Here is a 24,945-nt window from a genome sequence, read left to right as displayed (position 1 = left end):
TAATTGCTTCAGTCTTGACAGTGGCCCCGTGACGTCGATGGGTACAGCCGTCTGCATTTACGGCGAAGGAAACAGGCACAGACGGCCTGTTGCACGTTCAGGCTCACAGAAGGATTGAAGCAAGCTTCAGACCCCAGCGGGTGGAGGTACATTTCCGTCCCTGAGCTCTGCCCCTGGGGTCCCTGTGCTTGCTGACCTGGCCTGGAGTGAGGGGACCCGGGGCCTGTGGCCCAGTTCGCAGGGCTGGCAGTAACCCGTGGGAGAGCCGCCCCAGAACCGGCCAGCGGGATCTGCCCACCAAGTTTCAGCCCGCGAGCCGCCTGGGCCGTAGAACACGTAGGAGGCACCGAAATCCTCCTGGACCCGCGGCTCCGCAGGTACCATCAGCAGGCGGCTGCGAGGCAGAGAGGAGGGAGAAGCTGCCTCCTGTGAGCCAGATGAGGAGGGTACGTGAGGAGAGGACGGACAGACCCCAACTCACGACGTTTGTGGTTGGAATTGTAGTTCGTAAGGAGCAGAAGCAGGAGACGCCTTGGTCTGACGCAGGAGAGGACGGCTCGCCTTTTCCAAAGCCAGGGGTGGGCCCGTGTACGTGAGGAGAAGGTAGGATTGTGGTCATTTTGCTGGGGGGGTGGGTGGAGAGTGAGGAGTAGGTTGGCCTGTTTGGGGGCCTTATGTCTGTGAGGCTGCCAGGTCTGTCCAGCTCACTCTGTCTTGGTGGCCGGAGTGTGACAGCTCCGAACCCTAGACGCCCCCCCCCAACACTGAGCTGCCCTGGGGCACCTGGAGGCTCTGCCTGGGAAGCTTCCCATTCTCAGCTGTGAGGCCAGAGCTGGGATGTGACTCCGAGTCCAGGCCATGGGCCCCCTGGACGCGCTGGGGGCTTCGAGCGGCTGCAGCGGGGCTGGGGTACAGCCCCCAACCCCATCCTGGAGCGGCACTGGGGCTGAAAGCCTTCGAGACAGTGACCCCTGGATTAGGACAGGGGAGCCAGAGGGGGCTGCCAGCCTCTCCAGGTGACCTCAGAGCTGTCCTGTCAGGCTGGACCCACGCCAGGCCCTGGGCAGCTGCATCCTGCACCTGTGATTCCTGACGGAGGCCATATGTTTGCAGCTGCCAGCAGGGACCACTGGTCAGCCAGGGAAGCTACGCAGCAGGACACGGCTCTGTCTTCCACACCGCGTCCCACGCTCAAGAGGGCGGGCTTGGTGGAGCCTCCACGCGGGAGCCACGGGGCAGAAAGTGGAAGCGAAATGGGAAGCCAGTGAGCCCTCCGGACAGGGTGGACAGGGCGAGCATCCCGGCCGGCAGTCGGGGTCTGGGGGCCTCCTTGTGGCCGGGCAGGAAGGTGAGGCAGGCTCTGGGGAAGCTTGTCTAGAAGCAGCTGTGGCAGGAGCGGGAGCTCGCGGGCAGGACCGCGCTGCTGGGTTTAAGACCCTCCTGCCCGCTTCCCCTCTGCCCTGCCCCTGGACCGTGTGCCGTCCCCCGCTCAGCCGGTCTGGTGCCCTGCGGAGGACCGTCAGGGCCCGCTGCTGCCCCCAGCTCACAGGCCAGCGTGGCACACGTGGCATAGATACAAGGAGAGGCGCCCGGCTAGGCCCGGTAACCGGAGCTGGGGTCAGCCGCCTGCCCAGCCTCCCTGGGAGGAGCCCCCGCGTTCCCCAGAACCACAGTCTTGCTTCTGCTCATGACCCCAGAAACCCGGCTCAGCTGTGTAGCCTCAGGCAACCCCGCTGGGTCCCGAGTGGCCACCGGCTCGTCCTCCCACCCGGGCTGTGGCCACCCCTCCGGCGCGACCACCACCTACAGCCTGGGACTCTAACTCAGTGTGCGGCTTCGGCTTCCGGAAGCCCAGAGCTGGTTCTTCCACCTGACGGGTGGCCTGCTGAGGTCCGGACCGCCGAGGACGGCTCCCTCGGCCCTTCTCCAAGCTCCTCTGTGCCTTTCTCCTCCTCTGCCTGGGAGAGCCCGTTCATTCTCAAAACCGCATCAGAAACCGCATCCTGTGTGCAGCCTCCTGGCTCCTCCAGACAGAGGGACCCACTCCTGCCTCCAGCCTCTCCTCTCCCTTTTGGTTTGTCGTCTTATCCCGGGGCGCCAGGCGCCGGGGGTGCTCAGATGGTTGAGCCTCTGCCTTCGGCTCAGGTCATGATTCCGGCTCCGGGAGTCGAGCCCCGCGTCAGGCTCTGCTCAGTGCCGAGTCCGCGTCCCCCTCTCCCGCTCCCTCTGCTTGTGCCCTCGCCATCCGTCTCTTTCTCCGTCTCTCTCAAATAAGTGATTTAAAAAAAAATCTTAAAAGTCCTGGAGCCCTAAGGGTCTCCCTCGCCGACACAAACCCCCCTTGGTGTTTCTCCCCAGCCAGAGCTTGCGGCGCTGCTGGGCAAGTGACATCGGACTGGACTTCTGACTTCTCACTTCCCAGAAGTCTGCCTCACTTCTGGGCTGTGCTGGGGAGTAACTGGCTTTACTTTGATGTGAAAGCCTGTTTCTCAGAGGTGCGTGTCTTGACCTGAGGTGTGGCCTTTGGACAATGGGGACAGAAATAGCCTTCCCTCTGGAATTGGAGCTTCCGCTTGGCTGGCCGGAGGAGCGTTCCTGAGTGTGGAAATGCGCATCGTAAGCGGCAACAATAAACAGCGGTTCTCAACCTGGCCTGCACTTTGTAAGCACTTGCAGGTCTTTAAAAATATCACAGCTGGTGGGGCGGGGGGGCGCGGGGCAGCTCAGTCAGTTGCGCATCTGACCCTCCGTTTGGGCTCAGGTCAGGATCTCAGGGAGCCCGGCCCGGCGAGGCGTCTGCTTGAAATTCTCTCCCTCTGCCCCTCCTCCTGTCACACGCTTCCCTCTCTTTCTCTCTCTCTCTCACACATAAATAAATCTTGAAAAAAAAAAATAAATAGAAGCGTCACAGCTAGGTCCTGCCCCAGGTCCTGATTTAACTGGTCTGGGGCGTAGCCTGGGCTCCAGAGGCGCCGGACAGCTCTGGGGTGGTTCTGCTGTGCCGCCCAGGTTGAGAACCGCTGCGGCCGGGCTGCCGGACTCCGACGAAAGAGGAGACCCTTAAGTAGCACCTCTGGGGACGTGCAAGGCCTGGGAAGCGTTGGGAGAACGAAAACATGTTCGTTAAGGGAGGGGGAAGGACAGGTAGGCCAACCAGGACCCGGAGAAGTAGAATCCGAATGAGGCTTCTTTTTTCCTCCTCAATCTGTGTGCCCCGTGTGGGGCTTGAGCTCACGATCCAGGGATCAAGAGTCCCGTGCTCACCCACTGAGCCAGCCAGGTGCCCCGGGAGGAGGATTCTTAAAGGCCTCATTCTGCGGGACTCGCCGAAGATGGGAAAGTGGCAGACAAAGGAGGTCGTAGCTGGGCTCACGGGAAAGCCCAAGGCCAGAGAGGGCAGCCAGGGCAGCGGGGCCTTCCCAGACACGGGGAAACGCCGGTGGTAAGGGATTTACCTGTAAAAGCAGAATGGTTTGGACTGGCTGTCCATGGGGATGTCCGAGGGGCAGCAGGAAAAACTGTTACTTCTCAAAAGAATCAGAAGGAAACCCAAACCCGGAGCAGCCGCTGTGTCTCGGACACGAAAGGAAACCTCTTCCCAGAGGCCGGGGTACGGCGGGCACCCTAACCCCTGGTTTGGAAGAGACCATAGCCCAGGGGTGAGGCCTGTGCCCTCAGGGAGAGTGAGGACAAGTGCCCTCGGGCCTTTGAAATGCATTCAAGTCCTGGGCTCCTGGGTCAGGTACGCAGCTCCGAGGGCACCGTCCTCACGTGCTCCACATGGGGGGCGTCCATCCGCGGAATATTCCAGAGACATCACACCTTTGGCCCGGGGGCGGCACTTGGCCTTGTCCACTGCAGGCATTGTTGTGCCCAGGGCCGCGCGTCTCACGGCAGAGCTCGGGGTTCGCTTGAGTCCAAGGGTGAGGAGAATCCGAGAGGTCTGTCTCATGGGGAACCCTCCCCCCTCGGATGTGAACCCAAGCGCCTCAAGATGTGAGCTGGGATGACCCTGTGTTACGTGCCACGACTGAGAAGCACAGACCCGTCTGCACCCGGCAGCGGCGACGGGGGCCCTCCAGAATCTTCCATAGCGGAGGGAAGCTGCCCCTTCCTCCTGGACGGTCAGGCTGGGGTTCGGCCGCTCCTGAGAGAGGAACAGGGTGAGCCCCGTGTGTGTGACGGGGATGTGGGGAGAAGCCTGGGCTCGCGCAGCTCAGCCCGTCTCAAACTGCGACGGCCCCTGCGAGTGGGTGTGAAGCGCTTCGGTCTGGATGGCGACCGTCGCTGACAGGAAGCATCAGCGCGAAAGGGCTTTTATGGAGATCGTCTGTGTTGTTTGTGTGGTTTCCAGGAGGCCGTGTGGGAGCTTATTGCACCGCAGGTCCCTGTTCGAAACACACCCGAAGCCGCCTCCTCAAGGAGCCAGATAGTAACTCGTCTCTCCTTTCCTTTCCTTTTTTTTTTTTTTTTTTTTTTTTAAGATTTACTTGTTTATTTGAGAGAGAGAGTGCGCACAAGCTGCGGGGGAGGGAGAGACTCTCAAGCAAACTCCCGAGCACCAGGCCCAGTGCCAGGTTCGATCTCATGACTCCGAGGTCATGACCTGAGCCAACATCAAGAGTCGGTCACTTAACTGAACCCCCAGGCGCCCCAGTGACTTGACTTTCAACCTTGGGGTCCAGGTAACGCGTATGCCCAGTTGGGAAAATCCTGTTAGCTTTTCAATAAAAACCCAAGGTTGTTTTGTTTTGTTTTGTAACAAGCATGCCGGTTGCTCTTGTCCCCGGGGAAGAGCCTTCTGGAAGGGGCCGTCTCTGCTCCCCTGACGCGGGGCCTCTGCAGTCCCGGGAGCTTCGAGACCGTCCAGGTGGCTTTTCTTCCGTTCTCTTCCATGACTCTCGTTGTCACTTGAATTGCTACTCCCCTTAGGTCTGGGCCAAAATCAAACGCCTCTTTCCAGGGCTTTCTTTTCGTACGGTTTTCACGTCTTAGTATGTTCATGGATCAGCTGAAGCTGCCACAGTAACAAATGGCAGGAAATGGGCCCAAGCCAGACCCAAAGCTGCCATTTTGTTTGTTTAGAGAGACAGAAGGTGCCATTAAGGTACGGGGAAGAGTTGATGGTGAAATGAAAATAAAACTTGAATTTGCCGTCATAAGGTGTGTGCTGGCTGCGGGTTCCGTCTGTAAAAACCCCGTCTTCAAGAAGTCCCGTTCTGGGGCTCTGGGGTGCTCAGGACTTCAGAGAAGGACCCGGGGGACGACGGTTCTACCCATAGCAGCATCCGTTGATGACTGTGCGGGAACCCACCGTGTCTCAGGGTCCTGAGGTGGGTCCTGGCGGAAGCGGCTGCGGGGAGGCAGGTTTGTGCGTGGGCTCATCAGGGTCGTGCTTGGTAGGACCCGGGAGGGACTAGGAGAAGCAGGACCGGGCAGAGAGAGCCGCTGAGCTGCACCCAGGGCATCAGAGGCCCAGGCAGCTCTGGACCTGGAGGGATCTTCAAGGACGTCACAGATCGAGGCCTTTGTGCCCCTGGTGACCCGACGCAGGCTGCCACCGGGGAAAGGGTTGGAGCTTGGGCCCAGCAGCTTCCTTCCGGGATGACGGTACCTGGCGAGAGACTCCGCGGCGGCAGCTGGGGGAGCGCGTAGCCGGACCCTACAGGGAAGGCTGAGACAGGCCCCGCAGCATCTGGACGGGGGGTGCAGGGGTGACTTCCCCCAGAGCTACGTTTGTTACCTGGCACTTTTCCAGAAAGAAGAGCTTTCCCTCGTCAACTAGAAGTGAGTTACAGAGTTCTTTCTAAAAGGACAGGGAAAATCTTCAATGCTTACATTTCCCCCCTAATCGCCCACTTCCCAAGCAACGAGGTGATCCGATCCAGCCGTACTCTGAGTTGCGTGGAGGCTCCTGCCAGGGCGGGTCCCTGCTGCCCTGAAGCGTCCACAGTCACATTTTACCGCGGTGTTGCAGTGAAGACGAGCGTCACCGCGGCGGCGTCCGCGCCTCTCACCCAGCACTGGGTGCGTTTGCTCTCCCGAGGGAAACCTACTGCGGGCTTTCGGCTCCGTGTCTGCTGTGCCCAACAGGCCAGTTAGTCCGGGTCATGCTCCGTCCAGACGGGGGCCAGGCAGGCAGCACCCGAGTGCCTGAGTGCGCAGGGGGTGAGGGGCAGTGACTGTCGAAAGGGAAGGGGTCTTTAGCCCCACTTCCCTGCAGAAAGTGGCCCCGCAGGAAAGTGAGGTGGCCTGGTGTCGTCACATTGTTCCATTTTTCAAGAGAAACCAGAAATGGAGATTGTTTTTTATTTTTGCAGTTGTTTATTTTTAATTGTTGGCTCAGTTTTTTAGAAATCCGTGGGCTGCTTGTGGACGGAGGGCTGTCAGTTGGAGGAGCTGGTTAGCCGTGAGCCTCCCGGGGAGAGGCGCTGACCGTGACCGCACTCCGCACCTTGCAGAAAACCTGGTACGCGGAGGGCACCCACGCGTTTGCTGAGAAATGAGGGAATGGGTAATGGTGGCTTTCCGAGGCAACCTCCTAAAATTAGGTTGGGTTTTATGCATCAAAACCAGGGAAGATCAGAAAACTAGGCCCCGGGTTGTACTGTAAAGGAGAAAAGTCTGCCTTAGGGGGCTCCTGGGGGGCTCAGTGGGTTAAGTCTCTGCCTTCAGCTCAGGTCATGATCTCAGGGTCGTGAGATCGAGCCCCGCATCGGGCTCCCTGCACATTCAGCTGGGAGCCTGGCTCTCTCTCTGTCTCTCTCCAAAATAAATAAATCTTTAAAAAAAAATCTGCCTTGGGTTATCCACAGCAAATTACAGAGACTTGGCAGGAATAAAAATGTGTGAAGAAAACCGTTGAAACCAGGGTTCATAAACTAGGTCAGCCTGTCTCCATGGTGCAGTCACTAACCCAACTATCAAAGGGGATTTCTTGGTATCTTGATAGAATGGTGTATTATGAAATATAAAATTTTTTTTTCTTCTTAAGGCAGACACATTATTGTGGTAAAAAAGAATCTTTTGAAGACTGTTTGTTGTCATTTTTCCCTTTGGGGTCACTGAGTACACCTCACCACCGAACGTTTTTCGTCTGTGTCTTTGGCCTGTGGTTGCAGGATGGGGAAGTTGGGTCGGAATCCACTGTGTTCATGCCAAGCCCCAAAGAGGACCTTTCTCTGGTCAGAAGAGAGTCTGAGGAAAACGAGATTCTTGAGGAGAAACGGGGACAAAAAGCAGTGCCGCCCAGGGGGGCTTTCCGTCGACTCAACACTTTAATTATGAGCAATTTTGGCTCAGTCATAAAGGCAGCGGTGGTGCCCTGGGCTTCTCTGGCCAGAACTTTTCCCAAAATGCTCCTCCAGGGCTCAGCCGTCCAATGGACGGTCTGGGTCTCCCAGGCTTCATGCTTCATTGCTGAGAAGGTGCCTTCTAACTCGGCCTCGACTTCTGGGGCCCGGGCTCCACCCACTAGCTGTCTCGATTTCCTCAGAGAAGTTGCTTGTTAGGAAAAAAGAGGATGACCCAGTATTACCAGGTAATTCAGACCACGAGGGCAGAAATGATCCTTTTTTGTTGCTTCTCCCAAATTGATCAGTTTGGGTCATGATGGGTCATGATTTTACTCAATCTTCCTTCAAAGGACAAACTTCATTTTTTTTTTTTTTTTAAGATTTATTGGGCACCTGGGTGGCTCAGTGGGTTAAGCCGCTGCCTTCGGCTCAGGTCATGATCCCAGGGTCCTGGGATCGAGTCCCACATCGGGCTCTCTGCTCAGCGGGGAGCCTGCTCCCCTCCCTCTCTCTCTCTGCCTGCTGCTCTGCCTACTTGTGATCTCTCTCTGTCAAATAAATAAATAAGATATTTAAAAAAAAAAGATTTATTTATTGAGAGAGAGAGAGAGAAAGCACGTGCACAGGAGCAGGGGGAGGGGCGGAGGGACAGGGAGAGAGAATCTAAAGCAGGTTCCACACCCAACGCAGAGCCCGACTCTGGGCTGATCTCAGCACCCTGAGGTCATGACCTGAGCTGAAATGAAGAGTCAGATGCTTAACCAGCATTCCCTCGGGCATCCCTGAGGACCAACGTTTTGATGTTATAGTTTCTCATTTAAGGTCAGAGACATCCGTGAGCTTGTGCACAGCCAGAGCAGAAGTGCGTCCCTCCCTCTCACACACTCCTCCTGCCCAAGAGAAAATCAAAACCGAATAACTAATGAACATGTAAATGAGTATCCCCACAGACACTGAATTACTCTCTGTGCTCTGTTATCTCTGGTTCTAATTTCAGTAGTTCTGTCTGATTTTGGGCGGCTGCCGGAGAGACGGGTGGTGGGAGTCATCCTGAGTCGTGAACTCTGAGTGAGTTTGCTCTTCCCACGTTCACCTCAGGGAACCCGGGAGGCTGGGCCTCCGAGTGGGGGAAAGAGTCTCTGCTGGGCCCTGGGGGCTCCTTTGCCCTGAAGGCCCCGCTTGCGGGTCACCCAGCCTCAGCCTTGCAGGGTGGCCTAGTGAGAAGCATAACTGGGCTTTTCCATAACGTTATACTGAGATACGACTATTTGCTTTATATACATTTTCACTGATCTCACAACCGTCCGAGCCAGTGTCTGCCTCGCAGGAAAGAGAACCAAGACTAAGGAAGATAGAACGGTGGCCCGGTCCCGGCCCCGCGCCCCGGAGACGGCAGGTGGGCAGCGTGGCTGTCTCGGGGCCCCACTTTGTGGAAGGAGCCTGCGCGCTCCAGGACTTGTTGCAAGCTCCGATGCCCGCGCCTCGCGAGTGAGTCCCCCTCCCCGGAGAGAAGCTCCCCGTCATTTGAGGGAGAGGAAGAGACTTTGGAGAAGGCAGAAGACGTGAAAGAAATAGGAAGCCACACAGAATAGTGGAAAGATCCAGTCTGAGCTTGTGGAGCATCGCGGAGCCGTGGTCTCTCGAGCCCTCGCTGCGGGTCCTACTGAATGAAAACCCACAGAGAGGAAAGGAACTTGGAGTCTTTGTTGCATTTTTCAGTAAAATGTTGAACAGCCAACAACTGCAAGCGCAGCTCTTCCGACACCCGCGCCCACTCGCTCTAGATGCCAGACATCTTCCAAAGCGGCCTGGAAGCAAAGAGCATTCGTTTGTGGAATTTTCTGAGAACAGAACCAAGTAGCTCTTCCCTTCCCCAGTCTTTCTCTTTGCGCAACTGGTTCTACGTACTTTGTACTTTCCTTCGGGACAAGGGCTGTCAGCACCATGCGGGGATGACCACAAGCCCTTAACGTTCTGTTTAACAAATTCTTCTTCTTCTTCTTTTTCTTAATGGGCTGCACACCCAGCAAGGAGCCCAGTGCAGGGCTCAAACTCAGAGCCTGAGATCCAGGGTTGGATGCGTAATGGACTGAGCCAGTCAGGCGCCCCGTCTGTTTAACAAATTCTTATTCTGGTTAAGGGATATTTTTGCTATAATGAGCCCTCGGCCTGCACTGAGCTGTGGAGATGGGACCGCGAGGTGCAAATGATCGTCAGCCTTGGCTCTTTTAGCAGCTCAGTTCGTGTGTGCGTGTGTGTGTGTGTGTGTGTGTGTGTGTTATTAACGTACAATGTATTACTAGCCCCAGGGGTACAGGTCTGTGAGTCATCAGGCTTGCACACTTCACAGCACTCACCATGGCACAGACCCTCCCCGTGTCCATCAGCCGGCCACCCCATCCCTGCCCCAGCCCCAGCAACCCTCAGTTTGTTTCCTGAGATGAAGAGTCTCTTATGGTTTGTCTCCCTCCTGATCCCATCTTGTTGCATTTTTTCCTTCCCTTCCCCCCATAATCCCTGCCCTGCCTCTCAGATTCCTCATATCAGGGAGATCATATGATAGTTGTCTTTCTCTGATTGACATATTTCACTAAGCAGAATACCCTCTAGTTCCATCCATGTTGTCGCAAATGGCAAGATTTCATTTCTTTTGATGGCTGCATAGTATTCCATTGTGTATATATACCACATCTTCTTGATCCATTCATCTGTTGATGGACATCTAGGCTCTTTCCATAGTTTGGCTATTGTGGATATTAAGCAGCTCAGTTCTTATGTTTTTACATTATAGAATTCGTTTTGTGATGCTTTGAGGGCAATCCTTGTCTCATCTTCTAAACTTTAAAATCTGCCTTAAGTACTGTTTTTCCCACTCTACCTGAAAAGAAAGAAAGAAAGCAGGAAAGGAAGGAAGGAAGAATGAGCAGAGGGCAGACGGTAGGGAGACGAGACTTCCATCCTGGACTGTCACTAAAACACCTCTTGCCCACATCACTAAGCCAAGGAGGAAGGCAGGTTTCCTTGGTCCTAAATGAGTCTCTGCAGAGACGGGGCGGGCCTTGCAGCTCCAAGTGTGGTCCTCGCGACAGAGGCCTGGGGACCTGTGGTGCGGCCTGGGGCTTGTAGGACAGACAGACTCTCCTGCCCCACCCAGACCTTCTGAGCTGTGTCTGCAGTTTTACAAGAGCCCCAGGTGATTCGTGGGCCTGTCTGTCCGAGGGCCACTGTCTTTGTCCGTCGCTTTCTTAGCGTTTGGGGTCCCCAGAGTTGTCAGTGTAAGGCCCTAGGACATGTGTATAAAATTTTGTTTTGGTTTTTTAAAAAGATTTTATTTATTTATTTGACAGACAAAGATCACAAGTAAGAGAGGCAGGTGGGGGGGGGGGAGCAGGCTCCCCGCTGAGCAGAGAGCCCGATGTGGGACTCGATCCCAGGACCCTGAGATCATGACCTGAGCCGAAGGCAGAGGCTTAACCCACTGAGCCCCCAGGTGACCCTATGTGTTTAGAGTTAAAAGCTCCTCAACTAGGGGCTCCTGGGTGGCTCCATTAGTTGGTTGTGTGTCTGCCTTCAGCTTAGGTCATGATCTCAGGGTCCTGGGATGGAGCCCTGCGTACTCTGGCCGGCTGCTCAGAGGGAGTCTACTTCTCCCTCTCCCTCTGCTGCTCCCCCTACTTATGCTTGTTCGAGCTCTCTCTCTCTCTCTGAAATAAATAAATAAAATCTTGGGAAAAAAAATCAAGCCCTCGAGTCATCTGCTGGAGGTAGCCCAGCCTAGAAGCCACCGGTCCGGCGGACGGAGGCCGGGCTCCCAGGCCACGAGGCACGTGACGGGGAGTGTGACTGCGGCGGCACGCGGAGAGGTTCCCGCCCAGCTGCTTCACTTCATCGACCGCACTGTCTTCCACAACGATCTCCCGTCTGCCCGTCTCAGGCTGGTCGTGTGAATGAGATTCTGGGTCCCCTGCTGTCTCTCCGCATCATATTTAAGTGCCTTTCTGGTCAGCCCCTGTGAGATTTTCTCATTTCGTTTTACTCCCCGCGGCCCTCCCCTCCCCCCCGCAGCGAGCCGGGCCGCTCGCTCTGCTTGGAGGCCCGAAGCCTTCACACCCCACGCCTGTCCTCAGGCCAGGCCTGTCCCGCAGGGGCTCCCGTAGCGCGGTCCCTCCCCGTCCGTGCTGCCGTCACCCACGTGAGGGGTGTTTGCGGTGCCTCCAGAGGCTGCCCCCGAGTCAAGGACCAGCTCTGTGTCGTCTGGCCCCGGGTCAGAGCAGACAGGGAGGGGCTTACGAGAGAATGGGAGGCGGGAAGCGGAGCCCTGTAACCTGCCGGAGAGAGACCAGCCATTCAGAGGCTTCGCCGTGAGGGCCCAGGAGATGCAGTAGGGTCTAGGTGGGGAGGTGGGATCAAGAGAAGTCTTTTCATGTTTTTAAACCTTTTTTATTTATTTACTTTTGTGAGGTCTGGAAGGGAGCACGCACACACACTGGGGGGGGGGAGGGGCAGAAGGAGAAGCAGGCTCCCCACAGAGCAGGGAGCCTGCCTTGGGGCTCCATCCCAGGACCCTGGGGCCATGACCTGCGTTGAAGGAAGACCCTTAACTGCCAGAGCCACCCAGGTGGCCTGTTTTTTTAATGTTTTTTTTAACGTGACAGAAGCAAGTGCAGTTGTGGGCTGGTGGGAGTAGTACGGAGCACACGAGGGGAGGGAGAGCTGCGGAGCGACGGGGTAGGACGGGTGAGCTGCGTGAGGAGGGCCTGCCTTACTGGCTGTGCGGACCGGCCTCGTCGCAGTGGAGAAGGCTGGGGTACCCGGGCTCGGACGCTGGAGGGCGGTGGTGGGGGCAGAGCCTGAGGAGGTTCTGCTGTTCTCCCTGAAATCAGAAGCAAAGTTACGGGGTGGTGTAGGGGCGAGGGGGGTGGAGCAGGTGTGAAACTGATGAGAGAAAGCGCGTGCGGACCCCGGAGCTGTGTCGGCCGCTGGGTGGTCCCCGTGCGAGTGAAGCCCGTGGCCGTGAGCTGTGCAGTGAGACCTTTTCTCTGGCTAAGTGAGTTGCACAGGTGCCGGCGGAGGCCACGTGGAAAGACGGACAGAGTCTCTGCCCTCCTGGAGATTATGTGTTAGAGGGGAGGCTGGCATTAGTTCAGAAACTCCTTATTTATTACCGTGTGCTGGTTGCCGTATTGAAACACAGGGCCGGGGAGTGTCCGGCGCGGGTGCCAGGCCCAGCCTGAGGGCCTGAAGTGAGATCTACAGAAAAGACTTGAGTTCCTGCTTCTTTTTAAATTTTTTATTTTTAAAAAAGATGATTTTATTTATTTATTTGACAGAGAGAGAAGGAACACAAGCAGGGGGAGTGGGAGAGGGAGAAGCAGGCTTCCCACTGAGCAGGGAGCCTGATGTGGGGCTTGATCCCAGGACCCCGAGATCACGACCTGAGCCAAAGGCAGATGCTTAACGACTGAGCCGCCCAGGCGCCCCTGCTTCTTCTTCTTCTTCTTCTTTTTTTTTTTTTTTTTTTGAATTGCACGTCGTGTGGTGCGGTAGCAGGGTAGTAGTGAGATACGGTACACTCTTGTTTCTTAGTGATCTGCTGTGTCGTCTGTCCTATAAGCTAGAAGCCAACCAGGAGAAGTCGCATTTGCTCAGAACCGTAGCATCCTTTCCGCGACCTAGCAGAAGGCAGGAGGCACTTGAGGAAAATAGGCAGTTCTTCCAAAACGCACGAAATACATTTTCTCTAATTCCATTCCTTTTCTGTTACATCTTCCGCGAAGATGCCGGCGGTTGCTCAGAGATTCGAGCCGTGGTGGAGAGCCCAAGGACAGCCGCGCAGCGCGGGAGAAGCGGTTTCGTGGAGGGCGGGCGGCTATGCACGGACAGGAGGCGTTGGCGGCTTCAACTAGAGGGAAGCCCTTCGCTTCTCAGCCCGCAAGGCCCTTTCTCGGGAGCGGCTGAAATCGTAGCTGCGAGGATTTTAGAGATTTAGAATCTCTGAATTTGTAAGCCCAGACCTTTAAAGGGAGGATGTAAAGTCTGGTCAAAATTCTTCGGAACATCCTCTCGTGAGATGAGTGGCCACGGAGGGCCTCGCCGGGTCACGGGCAGCCCTGGGTCAGGCCCTCTGTCTCAGGGCAGGACGGCTACACAGCCCGGGCCCGGGGCCCGCTGGGTCAGAACCTCCCGTGAACCCTTCCCGGACGGCGGACTCCGAATCTCGGCAGGGGGCGCGTTTAAACATGATCCCCTGGGGTACGAAGAGCGCGTTGAAGTGGGAGAAGGGGCGACCGAAAATCCTACTGACCTCTCATCCTCGTCCTTTGTTTTCAGCCGATTTCTTAAGCAATTTGAGAGACAAGTTACTGCCTCGGCTCGCAGTGAAGCCAGAGCTGTAAAAGAGTAAGGACAAGTGTAGTCGCGTGGGGAGCGTGAGCGAGAAAGCTTCCAAGGGCTCGTCTAGGAACGGAGCGGGATTCTCTGCCTCGGTGCTGCTGACATTTTGGTAATGATTATTCTTTGTTGGGGGGGAGCCTGGGCACTCCGCGGGCTCAGCAGCGTCCCTGGACTCTACCTTCCGGTCTGGGGTGGTGACAACTAGGAATGTCTGAAGGCTTTGCTAAGTGTCCCTCAGGGGGAGGAGGACACAGAATCACCTAGCCCCTTGAGAACCACGGGCTTAGAGTGATGACAAAGGCAGGTGTCCCCAGGGGGCTTCTCAGGGAACATTTTCCGAGGCCCCGACTGGGGTGACAATGTGAACCGGAGCTCGCTGCCCCCCAGGCACAGGAGCATCTTGCGTGCTCACCTCTTCTAATCTTTATGACACGTCTGTTGTGAAGCAGATAGTGTTTCCTCCACTTCACGGATGGAGAAACCGAAGTTTAGAGCTTGTCACACTACGTGATAGACCAGGGATTCAGTCCCAGGTTCCTCCCAACTATCAGGCCATGTTGCCAGTCACGTACGGATACGTGTGTATATATATTCTCTCTGTCTGCGTCTGTCTGTGGGTCTGTGGGCCTTTCCTTAACTGTCTTCTGCACCTTGGGAGGACCGGACGGAGAGGGGAAGCGGCTGTTTACTGGCCAGAGCCCCGAGCTGACTTTCAGGGCAGTTGCGCTGGCCAGTGAAGCAGCGTCTGAGCGCAGTATGTCCCCGCATGGCCCTCCTGGCCCTCCCCACCTGGCCGTATCCCCGGGAGCCGCCGTCCTGCCTGTTTGCTCCACTGCGACCCCTCCCCTCCCCTTGGTGTGAGACAGTTCCGTGGGTGCTTGTCACACCTCCCGGCAGGTTTCTGCCTCCGGAGCCCACTATCGAAGCTCCCGCTGTCCAGGCCGGAAGTGGGGGAACGAGTGTCTGTTCGAGGCCCTGTGTCCAGTCCTTCGGGGTACAGAGCCAGGAGCGGAATTGCGGGATCACACAGCAATTCTGTTGAACTCGTAGAGGAACCACCCAGCTTGGCCATGGCGGCTGCATCGTTTTCATCCCCGCTAGCAGTTCACAAGGGTTCCAATTTTTCCACCTCCCTGCCAGCGCTCGTTATTTTCTGTTTGTTTCTGTTTGTTCTGGTCGTCCTCTAAGTGGGTGTGAGGTGGTCAGAGACGAGTGGGTGTGAGGTGGTCGGAGACGAGTGGGTGTGAGGTGGTCGGAGACGAGCTTCTTACCAGACCCCTTCTCTAGCCCCGTCTTTGCACGTTGGGTTCCTCTTGCCTCCTTCTCCTCCTTCAGGTGTCAGCTTGATTCTGGTGTCTGCTGCAGAGTTTTCTCCAGTCCCCCAAACTAAACTATCCCCCTTCTATGTATTTATGCTTTAGTAATCTCTACAGCCAGTGCGGGGTTTGAACCCACGCCCCTGAGATCAAGAGTCGTATGCTCTTCCAACTGGGCCAACCGGATGCCCCTAAATTATCCCCCTTTTAATCTCTCTTATGTTATGCTATTTGTCTCTTGTGCAACACTTGCTATAATTTATAATTATGTAGTAAATAACTCACTTTTCAAACTCCTACCAACGTGAGGAGACAAAGTTCCATTGTCGGGCGGCCACCTGGTGGACCCGTTCGAGCCGAGTGCATGGTCTGTGAGAGGAGCTCAGCAGACCGTCTCACGAATCCATGGGTTGTCTGGTGCCCCAGGGCAAGCTGAGGTGGAATGCGTGCGGAGTGACGGGCATTGTGGCAGTGGACTCGACAGTGGGAAGGCAACACACGGAGCAAGGGTCTTGAGCTGTTCTGAGCTGACTAGAAGGACGCGGCGCGTTCAGGCTCTCCTCTCCTCTCGTTGCAATCAAGGCAACCCCGAGAGGTCAAGCAGCCCTTGGAGGTGCCGAATGGGGTCTTCCTGCCTTAGACTGCAACCCGGCTGCAACACTTCGGTCTAACTGCCTTCGCGTATGAGCTGGGAGTCACATCACCGACCCTAGACCTGAGGCGAATATCCCGTTATTGTGTATACACTGTTTATTTTTTTAAGATCTATTTACTTATTTGAGAGAGAGAGAGAGAGAGAGAACATGAATGGGGGAAGGGCCGAGGGGGAGAGAATCTCGGGCCCTCTCTGCTGAGCATGGAGCTGTACCAGGGCTCAGTCCCATGACTCATGAGATCATGACCCATGGGGTCATAAGCTGAGCCAAAATCCTGAGTCAGATGCTTAACCGTCTGGGCCACCAGGCACCCCTGGCAGAAACTATTGAGAGCAGGACCTGGCGCAGGGAGCTCTTGGTCAGTAAGAGCCATTCTATTATTTAGTAGCTTTCGTGCTGGTCATAGAGGGAAACAGACAACACGCACCAGAGCCGCCAGTTGCTGCTCTGCTAGCGTGGTGGGTCTCAAAGAGCTGCCCGTCTCTCCCTCTGCAGGTCCAGAATTAAGGGAGTTTTAATTTTTGGTTCTTAACATCTCTCCAGGACTGTTTTGTGGTTGTGCAGTCCAGAGGTTCACGACAACAATTCTCTAAACACTGCTCCGACTGAAGACTCAGCGTGGCTGGAGGCTCCGCCTTCCGTCACGGAAATTAAAGGGACTGTGGAGTCTCCCCCCCGCTGCTGGCAGCTAGAGCTGGGCTTGCGATTGGCGCACGGACAAATAGGGGCTTCAGAATCTTGGGTCTTGATAGATTCAGACATAGGCGAAGGGTCAAAGAGAGACTCTTCTTGGCAGCTGTGGAAGACTGAAGAGACGGCAGCATGACACGAGGGCCCAGTGGTGCCAAGTGTGCAGAGGTGATGATGTCTTTCCCTGCACCCTCAGCAAATGGTTTCGTTCCATTCCCTTTTGTGACGTGTCTGTTTTATTTTACATTGAGAAAATACGCATCATAACAAAGTCTAATAGGAATTCAGTAATAGTTTTTAAAGACTGCTTTGTTGAGTTATAAACTCATAGCATATGGTTCATCTATTTGAAGTATATAATTCATTGGTTTTTATTATATTCATGCAATTGTGCCACTTTTATCAAAACCAGTTTTAAGGGGCGCCTGGGTGGCTCAGTGGGTTAAGCCGCTGCCTTCAGCTCAGGTCATGATCTCAGGGTCCTGGGATTGAGCCCCGCATCGGGCTCTCTGCTCAGTGGGGAGCCTGCTTCCTGCTCTCTCTCTGCCTGCCTCTGCCTAATTGTGATTTCTGTCTGTCAAATAAATAAATAAAATCTTAAAAAAAAAAAAAAAGAAAACGTTGTAAAACATTTTTACACTTCACACCAAACGCTGCACCCACCAGCAGTCATTCCCCCTCTCTGCCCTCCCGGCCCCTTGAGACACGAATCTACTTTTGGTCCCTACTGATAGCTGTTCTTAAGCCAGGATGTAAACTGTACCTTCCCACCCTTGAGATGAAGTTGCTACTGAAGTCTTGCATTTGTTAACCATTGCTGCAGAACAAATAACCCAAAATGTAGCAGCTTAAGGCAACACACCTTTACTTCCTCCAAGTTTTTGTAGAGCAGGAATCTGGGTAACACTGGAGCTGGGGCCTCTGCTCCAGGATCTCTCACAAGGCAGCCCTGTGTGGCCTGGGCTCCTGTCTTATCTGAAAGCTTAACTGGGGAAGGATCTGCTTCCAAGTTCACTTTCACTGTTTTTGGCAGGACTCAGTTCCTTGAGGATTATTGGACTGAAGTCTTACTTCCTCCCTGGCTGTTGGCTGGAGGCCACCCTTGCTTCCTTACTGCACGGGCTGTCCCAGTATGGTGGCTCACGTCATCAAAGCCAACACAAGAGAGACTCTACTAGCAAAACAGAAGTCACAATCTCTTGTAACCTAATCACAGAACCAACATTCCCTCAACATCACTATATTCTTTGGTTAGAAGCAGGTTACTAGGGGTGCCGGGGTGGCTCAGTGGGTTAAGCCTCTGCCTTCAGCTCAGGTCATGATCTCAGGGTCCTGGGATCGAGCCCCGCATCGGGCTCTGCTTGGCAGGAAGTGCTTCCCCCCCCCCACTCCCTGCTCTGCCTGCCTCTCTGCCTGCTTGTGATCTCTCTCTCTCTCTCTCTGTCAAATAAATAAATAAAATTTTTATTTTTTAAAAAAGAAAGAAGCACATTACTAAAGGGGAAGAAATTATACAGGGCCATGATTACCAGGAGACAGGGAGCACTGGGGCCGTCTTGGAGGCTCTGTACCAAAACCGTCCTGCAACCCTTCCATGAGATCTGTAGGCTATTTAGCACCTCTCTAGTACATTTCTTTTTGGGTTGAGCTAACCAGAATTGATGACTCTTGTTTGCACCCAGACCAATAAATGAGTTTGTTGCTTACCAGGCAATTTTGTGATTCTGAATTCTATTGATCTAGCACCCTTGTCTACAAGGTATAAGCTATTTGATAAAGTTATTAACACTATTTGTTACTCCTTCTTCCCCCAAAGTTATCAATTCTGTATCTGAATAGTTCAGTGTCTCAGAGCCAACTAGCCAACATCCTTCTGAAAACTAGTTTGGATATTAATATCCACAAAGATCAGAGAAGAGAGGTTAAGAGCCTCTCAGATTGGCCCTAGCAGAATTGGAAAACTGAGTCCTGTTAGTAGAACAACCTCATACTCAGGCCAGGGTTTTTGTAGTTTGTATTCATTTGGGCTATGGCCAGAAGGTTGCTTTCTTCCTTAGAGGTTCTGCAGAATTTTAGTATCAGAAATCCAGAGCAAACTAGCTTCAGTAAGAAAAAGGGATTGGTTGGCTCCCATAACTAGGAGAAATACCAGGAGACACACAGGGTCAAAGGAGCCGTGGAACTGGGAGCTGCAGCTAGCAGCCCAAGGCAGGCAGCTGTCCTCCAGACTCTTGTTGGCACCTCCACCATCTCCATGTCCCACCGTCTTGGCCTCATTCTCTACTATTGCAGTCATGCCTTGGAGTGTGACCTTTAGTCTTTGAGCAAGAAGGGAGAGAAGAGCTGGGTCAGGTGTCCACTGCCAGGGCTTCTACACCAGGCCGGCCTGGGTTCCGTGGCCACATTCCTGTTGCCAGAAGAAGGACCATGCAAAACCAGTAGCCACTCCAGCCCAGGGCAGACCAGCCGTGTCAGCGAGCCCTGCAATACCGGAGATCCCGAATAGGACAAGACAATGCCATCCTCTGTGATAAGGCCTGGTCTGGGAGCTGTACGCTGAATGGATTCTTTTGTGGCCAGTGCCTTTCATGGAGTCTTGGAATTCACTTGATTATAGCGGAGGTCCAGAGTCTTAATCCGCTGGGGAGACAGGGTCACATTGAATTTTTCCATTACAGTCTCACTTGTTCCCCAAGTACTTGACAGTTGGGAAAAAATTGTATGTAGAGACATGAAGGCCAGGGATGACACGGAAAATAGCTGCTCACTTCATAGACTCATGACCATGGTTAAGTCATAGCAACAAGAAAGACCAGAGCTTTTCATATACTCTGACTTTCTGTGATTTATGGGCAGATTGTTTTTCTGTTTTTAACCTTTCAAGTAAGGAATGATTTGTCAACTTCATGAAAACCACATGTATTCAGAGACTCATTAATCTCAGCGCCAAGGGCAAGTCTTGCTTTTAGACCCATGTAAATATGGACTGAAACCAAGATCAGTAGACTTGACTTTTGGGAGATGTAATATGGTTCTACTTTTAAATATGTCTATTGACACTGAGGTTACCCTAGTAATTCTTCTAAAGAAGTGCTATAATGGGCTCCCCAAATGCATCCTGTCCTGGAGCCATTCACAATTGTTCCATGATGGACCCACCGTTGATGGCTTGTTTGCTGCCAGTTCTTCGTGGGGGGCCTGTGTGTGCCATGCACTGGGGTGGTTGTGCAGGATAATCTGCCTGATCCCACCTGCTTATAGCTTGGTTTAGAGTTGTCTGCCGAGGTAAGGAAGTGGCTCACTTTTATTTTATTTAGTTTTATTTTATTTTTTAAGATTTTATTTATTCCTTTGACAGAGGGAGACACAGCAGCGAGAGAGGGAACACAAGCAGGGGGGAGTGGAGGAGGAAGAAGCAGCCTTCCTGGCAAACAGGAAGTCTGATGCGGAGACTAGATCCAGGGACTCCGGGGTCATGACCTGAGCCGAAGGCAGACACTTAACGACTGGGTGCCAGGGGCCTGGAAGCAGCTCACTTTTAAATTTAGATTAGGGTCCAATACGAAGGATGGTGGCGGAGTATAGAGAAGTAAAGATAGGACCTAGCTGGTGTCTCCCAGAGGCAGAGTGGAGAGTAGAGGTTAGGAGCTCTGTTCTTGGTTCAGACAGACGAGGGTTTGACTCTTAGCAAAGACACCTCCTAGCTTTGTGACACTGGGAAATTAATTAACTTCTTAAGCCTTGGTTTTCTCGGATGAATACCCAACTTTTGCATCAACATGGACGGGACTGGAGGAGATGATGCTGAGTGCAGTAAGTCAAGCAGAGAGAGTCAATTAGCACGTGGTTTCACTTATTTGTGGAGCATAAGGAGTAGCACGGAGGACATTAGGAGAAGGAAGGGGGAAATGAAGGGGGGAAATCGGAGTGGGAGACGAACCATGAGAGACCGTGGACTCCGGGAAACAAACTGAGGCTTTTAGAGGACAGGGGGGTGGGAGGTGGGAGTGGGTGAGCCTGGCTGTGGGTATTAAGGACGGCACGGACTGCGTGAGCACTGGGGGTTGTACGCAAACAATGAATCCCGGAACACTGCTTCAGAAACTAATGATGTAGTATGGCGACTAACATAACATAATACAAAAGAAAAAGCCTTGGTTTTCTCATCTGTATAATGGATCTAATAAAATATAAACCACATAGGATTATTTGGGGTGTTTTTCATAAGGCAATCCAAGGAAGACGTTCAGCATTGTGTGGGCATATTGCTGTGAAAGCACGAGTAGTTGTGGTCATCTCGGAATCGTGGTTTTGGGGATCCCGGGCGTCCCCTCCACACCATGCTTTCATAACCTCTCCCGAGTCTTCGTATGAAGAGCCACCCGCCGCTGCCACATGGGGGGCAATACCGGGTCTCTTGGCAGAGACTTTGGAACTAGGTCGACTTGGGTTTATAGGCAGGATTAACTCTCGGAGATCCAGTTTTTCAGCTGTGAAGTGGGACAGCACAGTGTGTTATGAGGCTTAAGGATAATACATTTAAGTGGGTGGCAGATAACACACTCCATTTAAGCAGCTCTAACAACATCCCCCACCTGGCCATCCTTGTGATTCCAGGTCATGCTGTTGGTGTTAAGGGGACCTTCGGAAGCCGAATCGTAGGCGTCCCTGCCATCAGTTCTATTCTCATTCTTACCGGTCCTGAGCCAGATCTCGCTGCTTTTAAGTCAGGCCTGATTCCACTCAAACCAGGCCTCTGGAGCCGTGAGGATGGTACTGCCCTTTAGAAATACGGTCTTCAGGTAACACTCTTCCTGGCGTGGAGATTTCGAGGCAACACGGAGGTCAGTCTCAGCACCATGGAGAGCAGGCATTACAGACACACTCACGTGATGAGGACTTTGCATCAAGACTGTTAAGGAACATGAGCAAATAAAAGATTTGTTGGAAGGAGAAAAAGTTATGTTCAAAGGTCAAGGTTCCTTGCGGAAAGTTCTCTCCGCATCTGCCCAGTGCAGGAAGGCTGAAAATCAGCACCCAGGGCTGCATCTCCCCAAGTTATCAATTCTTCCTCCACATTGCACACTTCTCCGGACACCGTTTCCCAAGCGTTTCTGTGCAGAGAAAGAAGCCTGGGGTGTGTAGAGGCTTGTGACGTTTGCTGACATTGTCCCTGCTTGTGTCTTGCAGCCTACTTCTGCTTCCTCCTGAACGCCCTGGGTGTGACAGCCGGTGCCCATCGCTTGTGGAGCCACAGGTCCTACAAGGCCAAGCTGCCCCTGAGGATATTCCTGGCTGCTGCCAACTCCATGGCTTTCCAGGTGGGGATGGAGGGTCCGTCTGGCTTCGAGACCCAGCACAGACAGCTCTGTGGGGACGGCACAGATCCGCTCCCTGTGGGGTGGTCATTCCACCATCCTCATTCCAGCCTCAGGGCTCAGGTCCCCAAGCATCCCTGTCTGTCCCAAGTTTTGTCTCCTTGTAGCTTTAGATGAGGCAAAATGTCCCCCAGGCGCTTTGTACCCCTAGGAATATTAAACCACAGAGGAGGAGAGAGATACCTCTTCCCAAAGCCTATGCCCTAAACCCCTCAGCATTCGTCCGGCTCTAACCAGGGCCGAGTTCTGTGCTGAGCCTGCTGTCCACGCATCAGACTTGACCCCCACAGTCACCCCAGGGGCTGGGTGTCCTATGTGTCCTCACTTACAGATGAGAACCAAGGTTTATTGAAGTCAAGGAACTGGACAGATTGTATGGTTAGAAGCAGTAATAGGCAAATGCGCGTCCCACTCTCCGGCTGTTGTTCCTAGAAAACATACCCCCAAGGTCACCCCGTACGTCTATGGCAGAGGGCTGTTGAAGACGGCGCTGGAAGACTGGATTTGGGTCTTACTCCGATGTTGCTGGCTGTGAACCCCTTACTGTCTCCAGTTTCTTCATCTGTAAAAATCAGAGTATGACTTCACTCTCACAGCTGATACAGAATAATTGAGAATTGCAGGAAACTATAAAAATGTAACGGAGGGTCCTCGCAGCCCTGGGACTGGGCCATATCCTTTAGGACTATTCTAGTAGCGGAACATTCTGGGCCCCACGCCATCTTCACCCAGAGAGTTCTGAGACGGTGATTCTCAAAACTGCTTTAGGGTCCAGGGAAACAGGCAACCCAGGAGCCCATCTGTGATGCTCAACCGTGCAAGCCATGTGGCCACCTGCTCAGTGGGCCTCCCGTCCCCACGAGACAGCCTGACCCTGAGCATTCCTCCGGGTTGCACTCATGTCTGAGGTTTCATTTCCTCATTTCATTTCTCCACTCATTTCCCACGGTTCAAGCCTTCATAAGGCACGTGGGATGCAGCACAGTAGATCGCTCAGGGAACAGAGTTCTTATTACGGATGTCTACAGGTTATGATTTAAGCGCAGTTAGGAATTAGTCCCAGGGTCCCAGGGAAAAGCTGTTGCACACAAAGGAGCGGTGGGCAGCTTCTCCGCTTTGTGTTCTGTCCCTCACCACGGGCGATGCGGACTAGCCTGCACGTATTCTGACCTCGGTCGTCTTAGCTCAGGGTTGTGGTTTGGTTATCCTATCAATGAGTTATGATAACGATCATTTAGAAACACATTGACTTGGATCTTAGATGCTATTTAGGACTGAAGTTGGTCATTTTCATTTGTTTTTTGTTTGAGCAATTCATTATTTCTAGACTTCAATTACACTCTCATGATGTGGTTACAAAGCACCTCTATATTAAAAAAACTTTTTCCAACATAAATAACTTGAAATTGAGAACATAAAATTCTTATATCTCTTTTCCCAAGGAAACTATTTATTTACAACTCAATTTTCAATAACCAAAGTTTCCTTAACATAACATCACCTAACAGAACATCACACTGTGATTTTAACTTTACGTTGGGGAGAAAGTGCATTGCAGAGGGAAACACTCAGGTCCCAGAATAAATTCTTGGCTCTGTCATTTGCTGGATGTAGTTCTTGGTGCAAGTCTCTCTTCCCGTATACACAAGGGCAGGAAATAAATAATGTTAACCTCACAGGGCTGTTGGAAGGATGAAATAGAGAGTAGAAAGTGCCCAGCTTATAGTTGCACTCACTAATATTGGCCCCTCTTCTTTATGAGAACTGGCATCCTGTCTCATTCATCTTTCTGTTTCAGTGCCTGCCATGACAGAGGTGCTCCGTGATAGCTTGTGAAGAGATGAAAAATGAATACTTTTAAAAATATGTTTAGAAATCATCAAATTTGGGCGATGCCTACTTCTTTCAGGCCCACATTTGCAGTGGATTTTTTTTTCATTCATTTAACAAATGTTCATTGAGCCTCTACTATACGCCAGGCACTGAGCTAGGCACAGTGGGTGTAATGATCAGCAAACACAGTCACGGTCCTTGCCTTCCGCCAGCCTCCCATTTGGTAGAATATTAGCGTTCCTACAGTGTCCCGATGGAAATGTCAGTACTTCATGGGTGTGGGGTTTCTAACAATGTCACTTAGAGGTATCTGTAAGATCAGCCTCCAGCCAGCTTCCACACGGTGCACAGCAGCGTCAGTCGGAAGAAATACAGTCGATTTAGACCACTTAACCCTGGGGCAGGAACAGCCTGGGAGAGTGAAAATGTGCCATGACCTGTCCGTGTCGGGTACAGACCCACAACCCCGATTTAATGCAGAGTCATTGGTTTAGTTTCTCTTCGATGTCCTCGTGGGTTTTTAAAGATCATTTCAAGGGTTTTCCTGTGCTTTTCTCAATCCGGGTGGTCATGCCTTTGGCCAAAATGGACTAGTGATGCCATGGTGGTCGGTGTTTGAAGATGAGCAGGGCTTTTGTTAGAAGCTGCAAACGAGATGTTCAAGAACAATCTTCTTAACACTGGGGCTTCAATGTTTGCAATTCCCTCCTCTCTTTCTTCTAAAGAGGGTGTATGTACATGGGACAGGACGGATACTGGGAAAGGTGGGGGTTTTGATAATTCAGAAGATGATGATGGGGGTACCTGGGTGGCTCAGTCGTTAAGCCTCTGCCTTTGGCTCAGGTCATGATCCCAGGATCCTGGGATTGAGTCCCATATCGCACTCCCTGCTCAGCAGGAAGCCTGCTTCTCCCTCTCCCACTCCTCTTGCTTGCATTCCCTCTATGTCTCTCTTTCTCTGTCAAATAAAACAAGATCTTTTTTTTCCCTTTTTTTAAAAAAATATTTTATTTATTTAAAAAAATTTTTTTAATTTAAATTTTTTATTTTTTATATACCTATAGTATATTTTTATCCCCAGGGATACAGGTCTGTGGATCACCAGGTTTACACACTTCACAGCACTCACCATAGCACATACCCTCCCCAGTGTCCATAACCCCCCCCTCTCCCAACCCCCCTCCCCGCATCGGGCTCTCTGCTCAGCGGGGAGCCTGCTTCTCTCTCTCGCTCTCTGCCTACTTGTGATCGCTCTCTGTCAAAAAAATAAATAAGGTGAAACCACAATGAGATATCACCTTATTTATTTTTTTGACAGAGAGGGATCACAAGTAGGCAGAGAGAGAGGAGGAAGCAGGCTCCCCGCTGAGCAGAGAGCCCGATG

General features: G+C 53.0%; 1 protein-coding gene across 1 annotated transcript in view; it reads left to right on the top strand.

Annotated features, from left to right (window-relative positions):
• Nucleotides 1–24,945, top strand: part of SCD5 (stearoyl-CoA desaturase 5) — a 143,912-nt gene that overhangs the window by 66,371 nt on the left and 52,596 nt on the right. The window contains exon 2 of the mRNA XM_045075994.1: nucleotides 21,541–21,671. Within this exon, the coding sequence (XP_044931929.1) occupies nucleotides 21,541–21,671 (131 nt within the window). The remainder of the gene's footprint in view (nucleotides 1–21,540; nucleotides 21,672–24,945) is intronic.

This window comes from Mustela putorius, unplaced genomic scaffold (genome assembly GCF_011764305.1).
Source record: "Mustela putorius furo isolate JIRA1106 unplaced genomic scaffold, ASM1176430v1.1 tig00000040_pilon_pilon_pilon, whole genome shotgun sequence".
Lineage (NCBI taxonomy): Eukaryota > Metazoa > Chordata > Mammalia > Carnivora > Mustelidae > Mustela > Mustela putorius.
Note: the sequence above shows the minus strand (reverse complement) of the source record. Positions and strands in the feature narration are given on the sequence as shown.